The sequence below is a fragment of the Schistocerca gregaria genome, chromosome 5, assembly GCF_023897955.1.
Source record: "Schistocerca gregaria isolate iqSchGreg1 chromosome 5, iqSchGreg1.2, whole genome shotgun sequence".
NCBI classification, from domain to species: Eukaryota; Metazoa; Arthropoda; class Insecta; order Orthoptera; family Acrididae; genus Schistocerca; species Schistocerca gregaria.
The window spans coordinates 259,669,520-259,679,863 of record NC_064924.1 but is presented as its reverse complement, the minus strand read 5'-3'; the positions used below and the strand labels follow the sequence as shown (position 1 = coordinate 259,679,863).

The 10,344-nt window shown below is 42.0% G+C and overlaps 1 protein-coding gene across 1 annotated transcript; it reads left to right on the top strand.

Moving 5' to 3' along the window:
- The first annotated feature begins 216 nt into the window (after nt 1–216).
- On the top strand, nt 217–3,073 carry LOC126273136 (ejaculatory bulb-specific protein 3-like). The gene is made up of 2 exons (XM_049976593.1): nt 217–475; nt 2,822–3,073. The coding sequence occupies exons 1-2, from the start codon at nt 280–282 to the stop codon at nt 3,010–3,012; spliced, it is 387 nt and encodes a 128-aa protein (XP_049832550.1). The 5' UTR covers nt 217–279; the 3' UTR covers nt 3,013–3,073.
- The last annotated feature ends 7,271 nt before the right edge of the window (nt 3,074–10,344 follow it).

Genomic DNA, 10,344 nt, shown 5'->3' with positions numbered 1-10,344 from the left:
TATCAGGGGGACAAGTATGATACATAAAAGCGCACTCTTTGCACGCGATGTATGCTTTTCATTCTCGCAAAACTGACACAACTGACATTCGGAAACAGCTAAGGAAAGCGTACGTGGATGGCTGTAAACTGGAATGGAAAAACCCGCCAGGCTGGTGACGCACAAACGCTTCCCAGGCCGGCAAAGACGCGTGCAGTTGCGTGGTGGGAGACCCGCCTGCTGTATATATACTGGCAGCAGGAGAGTGTGCGCATCAGCTGTGAACCCCGCACTGCAGACATGAAGGCCGCCCTTGTTCTCGTCTCGGCACTGGCCGTCATTGTGGTCGCCGCCGCGGAGGAGAAGTACACCACCAAGTACGACAACGTCAACCTGGACGAGATCCTCGCCAACGACCGCCTGCTCAACAAGTACGCCCAGTGCCTGCTGGAGAACGACGATAACAACTGCACGGCCGACGGCAAGGAGCTCAAGAGTAAGTTGCCTGGAGCATCCGACAAAGTTTCATGTTCTGATGAGCTTATAAAATGCATAAATTTTCACTGACAATTTCGATTGCAAAGTGAAGATTCTGTAACTAACCAACTTCAATTAGATGCAGAGAATGAGTGATTTTGAGAACTGTGTAAAACATAAAACAGAAGATACACAGAAAACTTTTGTAGTATTGTGTTACTTGTTAATAAGTAATACAGAGATGTAGTATGAAAAGATGACACATGAAACAGTGGAGGAAAGGCCTCTGTATAAAATGTGTAAGAAGTGTGAATACCACTCTTTCATTAACGGGTGGACAGCTTGGCGCTAGATGATAAAGGTGAAAAAAAACCATGAGGACTAAATCAGAAAAGACGACAGCTGACAAAGTTTTCCACTAAGTTACACTGTCGGGTGTGAAGTGTCGAAACAGCACGATTGCTGCTTCAGGGGTTTATAGTAATTTTAACGGTAGTAATAATATAAGGAACAGAAATTGCTTCTGTCATGCAAAATGTCATCCCGCGGTAAGTGACGAATAAAATTTTACAGACACCAGATTTGTATGGATGAGAAGAGGTTCTCCAAACAATTTTCTAAGATAGCTGATAGCAGAGGTAAACTTAGTAGGACATAAGAAAGGATCCTGAGTGGGTTGGGTTAAGGGGTAAGCGGTGACATCTCTGGCCAAACAAAGTGTAGGTTTCAGATCGACAGGTTCGAAGCTCTCACGATGCACAGAAACCTGACAATGGATGGTAACAGCGAATAAGAATCCTTGGCAGAAAAAGGATGTACCGATTTTGGCTGCGAAGAAAAGATCCAGTAATGTTTAATTGTTATTGAACATGCACTTTAATGACCATCATCGACCTTAAAAAAAATAATGGTAGCATTATCAGTGCCGTATATAAGAAAGAAAGTTTGGGGGGGCAAAATAACTGATGATGGTCGAAGTAGAGAGGATATAAAATGTAGACTGGCGATGGCAAGGAAAGCGTTTCTGAAGAAGAGAAATTTGTTAATATCGAGTATAGATTTAAGTGTCAGGAAGTCATTTCTGAAGGTATTTGTATGGAGTGTAGCCATGTATGGAAGTGAAACATGGACGATAAATAGTTTGGACAAGAAGAGAATAGAAACTTTCGAAATGTGGTGCTACAGAAGAATGCTGCAGATTAGATGGGTAAATCACATAACTAATGAGAAGGTATTGAATAGAATTGGGAAGAAGAGGAGTTTGTGGTACAACTTGACAAGAAGAAAGGACCGGTTGGTAGGACATGTTCTGAGGCATCGAGGGATCACAAATTTAGCATTGGAGGGCAGCGTGGAGGGCAAAAATCGTTGAGGAAGACCAAGAGATGAATACACTAAACAGTTTCAGAAGGATGTAGGTTGCAGTAGGTTCTGGGAGATGAAGCAGCTTGCACAGGATAGGGTAGCATGAAGAGCTGCATCAAACCAGTCTCAAGACTGAAGACAACAACAACAACAACACATAAAAAAGAAGCATGGAACTTGTTTCAAGTTGTAGTTGACCTGCAAGAGATATTTCTTCATCAGAATTTAATTCTTATGCAGAAACAGATTTTTTTAAGTGTGTTGCCGTCTATTGTGCAGATCAAATCCGTAACCAGAATTTCAGTAAACTTGCTGGTGCTATATAACCGTGAGGATTCAATTTGAAAAACATTTCACATTTATCCCTTTACTTAAATGAAGAAATGTTTTTTGTGGGCTTTAACACTGTTAGCTTGAATTATTGATGTACTGTACTGTACTGATACGTTTATAAGAGCTCTAATTACAATGTTTTCATGCATTATTTATTTCCCTAATATAGTGTTTGAAACACTTATGAAATATTAGCAGTATTTAGATAAAGCTGTTAGGCAGAAAGGAGATCCCCTATGTTTTCCATATGTTCCATCCAATACTTCGTTCCTGCATCACAATTGTATTTTGACTATTTCTGTTCATATGGTTGTCTCTGTCTGTCTGTCTTTTGGGACATGCTTAGTACTATCACTTGACCTAAAGCACATACTACTCTGCAGTACACCAAAAATAAATAACGCAGATTTTGAAATTTCTAAAACACTATTCTTTTAAATATACCCTACTTCAGCTGTGAAGTATCCGAAAGTAGAATTCATTGTTAAAGAATAAAGGCTCTACGTTAGTTTCCATGACGAACAGAAAATGGGTACTGATCGGAAATATGTAGCACAGTTGCAAGCAAAGACTTTTAAGGACGGAGAGTTTTATTTAGTGAAATTACGAGACTCTACGTTGCATCTGACAAATTCTCTGGTTTACTATAATGTTTTTCTGCCTGCAGCTGTGATCCCCGACGCGCTGAGCAACGAGTGCGCCAAGTGCAACGAGAAGCAGAAGGAGGGCACCAAGAAGGTGCTGAAGCACCTCATCAACCACAAGCCCGACATCTGGGCGCAGCTGAAGGCCAAGTACGACCCCGACGGCACCTACAGCAAGAAGTACGAGGACAGGGAAAAGGAGCTCCATCAATAAGCACTGTACTCCAGCGTCTCTGCTGTATAAACGTTCTGTTATAATAAAATATATACTGTAACTACCCGTGTTGTCTTTCAGGAAATAATTACTATTTATATCCAAAAACGAAAGAACCATAGCTGCATTTATTAAAAACGCTGAGAAATGCATATTTTCACTCACCAGAATGGTTTACCCGTAGAACATTGTCGATATTTTGTGTTTGCCTTGTGTGAGAAGAGACATTGTACAGAGCCAGCCAGCTTGTGTCACTGCATACTTAGACACGTTGCAAAAGAGGTTTAATATTGTTTTCCTGACACATGTGAAGGGCTTTCAATAAGTAATGCATTATTAATACTGTGTAGTCAAGTTTTTAATAGTAATTAATAATGCAACAGATTTCTTTCTGAAAGTAGGTTAGTTTTGTTCAGGATTCCAAAACATCATATTATTACCCACTTCATTGGCTACAAAATAATGTTTTTAAACATTATCTGAGTTCACTTGGACGGCATTACTCCGCCTTAATGGTAGGGCCTATATGCCGTTATAGTATCACTCAATAGGTCGAAGTCTGAGCCAACGAGTGTGTATGCACTACTGACAGAGACGTCCAGTTGAGCAGAGAGATGTTTGATAGTGACCAGTCGATCACCTCGAATGAGAGTGTCCGCACGTTCCAACACTGTAGGAGTCACAGCTGTGTGCGGCCGACCGCACGCTGGACATCGGACACGTTTGCGCGACCTTGTTACAACGATGGCAGACGCCTAGCCCAATGACTCACTGTGCTTTTGTTCACTGCCAGGGGTCCGTAGACATTATGCAAGCCCCTATGAATACCTTACATGCTCTGGCTTCGGCCAAAACGAACTCAATGACAGCTCTCTGCCTGGAACGCATCTCTGTTGCAGATGCTATTTTGAACGCTACTTACAGCGCCAACACTTATTTGAAATTCATGAAACTACAGGGGCTGCAGCTGGAAAATTTAACGAAGTCCCACCACTAACTTAGCATTTTTTCTTCATAAACTTTCAGAAAAAGAACTGTCCAGCATTAATTATTGAACGTCCACTTACGAACATTGCTCTCATCAACATTAAATGCTACATGGAAATGACCGTTGCTGTTTAATCTGATATTTTTCTCTGTGACTTCAGCACAACTTTTAAAGCGCTGTAGTCATTAATCATCTTTATAAAGAACATAACATTAGTGGTCTTGGAGTCTCTCATGTAAGATACTCAGGTGGTTCAATGGATAATGATAGTTTCGCTGTGGAGATGTCTGTCATACAAGATATAGAGATGGTTGCATTATACATTATCCGCATGCTACTGGTATCGGATTGCTATGACTCGTTTCAATATGTACATAGACAACTGTGTAAAATTCCCATTATTAGTGTGATCTGAATTTAAGAAAGTTGTTACGAAGTTTGAGTCCGAATCACCAGCACAGAAAAGTGGAAAGTGGCTGTATGCATCAGTGCATTTGTGACTGGAACGAGGGTAAGGGGCAAGGGTGGCAGCAGTGCGTTTTCTTAGTGTGGGTTGCTATATCATGTGTTGGTACGCACTGAGAGGCAAACCTATCGTTCTCCTTTATTTCACAGGAAATTAACCTATTGTTCTCCTTTGATCGACAGGTCCTTATCCTATTGTTCTACTAAAAGGATCCTTGCTTTTGATAGACTAGCATTTGAGATATTCTTCCCCCTCAGCATCCCCCTTTTCGCCTTGAGAATCCTCCAACCCACGCCATCCCCATCGTTGCTACAGGTACACTTTCAGGTCTGAGTTACTGGAGTAGCCCCTCTTATTCTTATGAATTTGATTGACTAAATAATTAAATTGATCAATTAATTAATCTCTCTCTCTGGTAAACCCCTTACACCCCTGCTTCCCTCTCAGAAATTGGCGGGAAATGGGCTCAGTTTATCGGTCATTTGGAGGGAATTCGATTGCAGTGTACGGAATATTGTTGAAAAATTTGGACAATGTTTGGAATACTATTTATTTAAACAATTTATGTGATTCCGGACTGTGTATGGAATATAGTTATTTGTTTAAAGAAATTTTCAGGAAATCTATCCCCCCCCCCTCCCCCCGCCATCCCATCCCTCCTTCTTCCCCCAGGATCTCACAAAGGGAAATTTAAGGGGTATATTGTTAATTTATATTAAAAAAATAGTTTTCTCTTGCTCATTATTCTGTGCTGTTTGCAAACATGCAGGTCTTGTAAGAAATAATTAAATCGGTCCCCATTTTTTTAATTGCGATCACACAGGAAATATTGTCATGAAACACCTATCACACATAATTACAGGGTTAAAAACATTTCGATCGTGAGGCACACACCGCCCACTGTCCCCCTTCCACGTGACTGCACAGAACGCCACCGCACACACTCCCAAGAGTCAGGATGCACATGCGACCCGACAGAGTGATGATGTGGCCATCAGCTGCCGAATCACAAGCAGGAGTCAGTTCGGGTCCCACGAGCATGAGGTGTCAGCATCCGTTTCACACTTGACGCACCTGAGGAATACCTGTCATAACACGTGTCTACCTAGACACAATTGCTGGGTCCCTGATGCATAGCCTTTCCACGTGCGGTGTAGCGTGATGTTCGAATACCGGATCATCCTCAGCGACATGTTTGCATAGCGGCTCACAGGTGTAGCTACAAGGTTGTCAGGGGTATACTGACGCCAAACGTCTATGTAAATAATAGTCAACACCTTTTGCAATGGGCTATAGAGACCTTTTGCAATGCTCCCCAGAATAACACAGGATACATTCTTGCTAGCGATCCTAATGGGAAAGCCCACCAGATACTGTTTGTATGCTTCAACATTTCTTTGAACATTTGCTTTCTCAGAACTTTCTATACATACCTTACTTCCATTTTGTTCGAACCAGTTTGTAGAGGCTCTTATGCCCCAGCACAAAGGACATCTTGCGACTGAATGGAGTATTATGACTGGCTCTTACAGAATATACCGTACAAGTTATTGATGGTGCCATTGTGAGAGTACTGTCCGCCACTTTTTCTGCAGACGAGACTTTCAACCACAAAACTATTTTGTACAGATCGCCATATTGCACTGACTCTTAAACCCCGCAAAAGTGGTTTACAGACCGTCAAATACATCCCACTTACTTACCATGTCATTTTGCAGCACTGATGGAGGAAACGGCCACCGTCAAAGTGGCCCATGACCACAGCTGAAGAAGAGCGTGTCGGCCAGAGAGAGTCCAGCTGGCCTTGAATGACCCCCACACCCCAGGAGAACCAGGGCAGTAAGAGTTCGAAAAACACTTGTCATCTTGAATCTTCTCAAATTTGCGCAGAGTATACACGCGACAGACTTGGTCCCGATGGTGACTTAATACAAACTTGGTCTTAGTTCACTATTCATCCGTCCAGGGGGAGCCGCGAGCTAAATTGCCATAAGCCAGAAGCTTTCGTGGACTTTCTGGTGTGCAAAAGGATGGGCAAGCCCCATCTTCGAACAAAAGCATCTGCTGAGACTGTGTTTCCTGTTCCGACCTACTTGTTTGATACTGTGCTTTCGACGGCTATCTCCAGACTCACAAGGACCAGGCGCATATTTATCAGTGTCACTACAATTAAATATTAGGATTGCTGCCACAGTCTGGCTCGGATCAAGGTTCGGGATATGTCTCCTCTTGACGGCCCTGGTTCTGGAAATCTTCTCAATACCTATAGGCACATTATTTTCCATGTAAAAAAAATCTTTCATTCCCCTTATGGCTATCGATGTGCTGAATCTATACCAACTTCACGATAGGACACACAGTAGGGACCACCAGACTCCTGTTCATATACCATGAATATTGTTGTACAAAGGCTGGGTCAGTTCACCTCAGCACAGAGGCGTCACTGTTTGTGGCCCCAACATGCTTGCTTCCTTTCTACACCCAACTCCAGACTCTGGGATTACAAGAACACATGTATTTTCACATGATTCGCCAGAATATTATACCGCTTACGTGATACTTTTCGATATCAAGCACATAGAAATATCGCTTGAATAGCAGTATTGTTTGCAAAGTGTAATTCCGAAGATATAGACTGGAAATTATTTCTCTTAAAACCCAAAACGTAAGCGAGGTCCAGCATGCTGTAAAACACTGAGTTTCTATAAACTTAGTCCATCTGCGAAGATCTTATCGTGAACACCTGAAATAAATAGAGGAAACTGATATCTCTACTCGCGAATTCGGATGACGGTAATAGATTCAAAAGTGAGTGGTGACATGCTTGCCTCGCACGCAGCAGGCCCGGGTTCGATTCCCGGCCAGGTTGGAGATTTTTTGGGCTGGGTGTTGTCATCATCATTATATCCTCGCTATAAACGGCACGCAAGTCACTCAATGTGGTATCAACGGAAATAAGAATTGCACTCGGCGGCTAAACTTCCCTGGATGGGGCACGACACGATCGATGTTCTCTCAACCAAATAAAGAAGGGAAATATGCAGAAGTAGTCAATCGGAAAAGGTCCCTTTAATTTTCTTGTAGGCAGTATCTATCTTACCCCTAGAGAGATAAGCCTTTACATCCTTACATTTTGCACTTCCTGTCGATATCATTTTTGAGACATTTTATTCCTTTTTGCCTACTTCATTTACTGCGTTTTTATATTTTCTCCTTTCATAAATTAAATTTAATATTTCTTCTGTTACCCAAGGATTTATACCAGCCCTCGTCTTTTTACCTACTTGATCGTCTGCTGCCTTCACTACTTCAGAGCTACGCATTCTTCTTCTACTGTATTTCTTTCCCCCATTACTGTCAATTGTTCACTTATGTTCTCCCGGAAATTCTCTACAACCTCTGGTTTAGTCTGTTTATTAAGGTCCCATCTCCTTAAATTCCCGCCTTTTTGCAGTTTCTTCAGTTCACAATAGATTGTGGCCAGAGTCCACATCTGCCCCTGGAAATGTCTTACAATTTAAAACCTGGTTCCTAAATCTCTGTCTTACTATTATATAATCTATCTGATACCTTTTATTATCTCCAGGGTTCTTCCATGTATACAACCCTCTTTCATGATTCTTGTACCAAGTGTTAGCTATGATTAAGTTACGCTCTGTGCAAAATTCTACCAGGCGGCTTCCTCTTTCATTTATTACCCCCAATCCATATTCACCTACTATGTTTCCTTCCTTCTCTCCCTTTTCCTACTCTCGAATTCCAGTCACCCATGACTATTAAATTTTCGTCCCCCTTCACTACCTGAATAATTTCTTTTATCTCATCATACATTTCATCAATTTATTCATCATCTGCAGAGCTAGTTGGCATATAAACTTGTACTACTGTAGTAGGCATGGGCTTTTTGACTGTCTTGGCCACAATAATGTGTTCACTATGCTGTTTGTAGTAGCTTACCCACTCTTCTATCTTTTTATTCATTATTAAACCTACTCCTGCATTACCCCTATTTGATTTTGCATTTATAACCCTGCATTCACCTGATCAAAAGCCTTGTTCCTCCTGCCACCGAACTTCACTAATTCCCACGATATCTAACTTTAACCTATCCATTTCCCTTTTTAAATTTTCTAACCTACCTGCCCGAATAAGGGATCTGACATTCCACGCTCTGATCCGTAGAACGCCAGTTTTCTTTCTCTTGATAACGACGTCCTCCTGAGTAGTCCCCGCCCGGAGATCCGAATGGGGAACTGTTTTACCTCCGGAATATTTTACCCAAGAGGACGCCACCATCATTTAACCATACAGTAAACCTGCGCGCCCTCGGAAAAAATTATGGCTGTAGTTTCCCCTTGCTTTGAGCTGTTCGCAGTACCAGCACAGCAAGGCCGTTTTGGTTAGTGTTACAAGGCCAGATCAGTCAATCATCCAGACTGTTGCCCCTGCAACTACTGAAAGGGCTGCTGCCCCTCTTAAGGAACGACACGTTTGTCTGGCCTCTCAACAGATACCCCTCCGTTGTGGTTGCACCTACGGTACGGCCATGTGTATCGCTAAGGCACGCAAGCCTCCCCACCAACGACAAGGTACATGGTTCATGGGGGTGGCAACCTCTGTACCAGTATAATATTCATCGAACCACCTTCACAGTAATTCTGTGTTATTCCACTGTTGAAGTTAGTGCGAGCTCTGAGTTCCCTTATTTTATAATGATCGTTTCTCTCTATGTAGGTCGGCGTCAACAAAATATTTTCGCATTCGGAGCAGAAAGTAAGTGATTGAAATTTCATGAGAAGGTCCCGCTACAACGAGAAACGCCTTTGTTTTAATGATACCGGCACCAAATCCTGTTCATGTCCGTGACACTCTTTCCAGCATTTCTCGATAATAGAAAACGTGCCACCCTCCTCTGAACTTACTGTGTGTACTCCACTGTTGCTATATTTCAAAGATATCACATCGCGGCAGCAGTATTTCAAAAGGGGAAGGACGAGTGCAGTGCAGGCAATCTCTTTAATAGATCTTTGCATCTTCCCAGTGTTTTCGATTTGGTTAGATGCACTCTGACAAAAAAATCATTTCCATAAGATGACGCTAATTCATGCCGACCAGGCAGAAGAATTGTTTATTTGGGAATTTGAGGTTTTTTAATATTTATTCAACCCAAATAATTTGCATGCTTCTCATGGTGTTCTCGTTCGAACCAGTGCAATCCAAATACTCCAAAGAAAATGAAGTTCTTCAACATTACAGATTATAAAAAGCTTTAGGAATCTATCATGCGTGAAGTAATGCTGCGGAGGCCTGCCAGACAAAGTAAAATGTACAAATGTGATACTTCCGAGTTATGAAACATAAGCTTCTCTGTTACCACAGAAAGTTATGAAACGATAGCACATGCTGTACACTAGACAATGTAACACCGCAGTAGTGTCATAGTATAGTGGGACGCTATTACTACACACATCTGGGCACTTTTTTGCGATTTACTCGAATTTTTCCCCTCCTAACGCAAGTTAATAACTATCCATGAACAATGGCCAATGGCTCTTGTAGAAAATCTTGCTTTCTCCTGAAAAATAATGCACTTCGAAGCAGAAGATTAGCACTTTCACGAACGGTTAATTTTACTTCCCGTATATTATACACAACTCGCCATTAAAATAGCTACACCACGAAGATGACGTGCTACAGACGCGAAATTTAACCAACAGGAAAAAGATCCTGTGATATGCAAATTATTAACTTTCCAGAGTATTCACACAAAGTTGGCGCCGGTGGTGACACCTACAATGTGCTGACATGAGGAAAGTTTGATACCGATTTCTCATACACAATCAGCAGCTGACCGGCGTTGCCGAGTGAAACGTTGTTG

Excerpts from the sequence above, each read along its gene's own strand:
- LOC126273136 (XM_049976593.1), top strand. The coding sequence starts at position 280 with ATGAAGGCCGCCCTTGTTCTCGTCTCGGCACTGGCCGTCATTGTGGTC. Across the intron at positions 476-2,821 it reads CGACGGCAAGGAGCTCAAGA|CTGTGATCCCCGACGCGCTG; the intron begins GTAAGTTGCCTG and ends TTCTGCCTGCAG.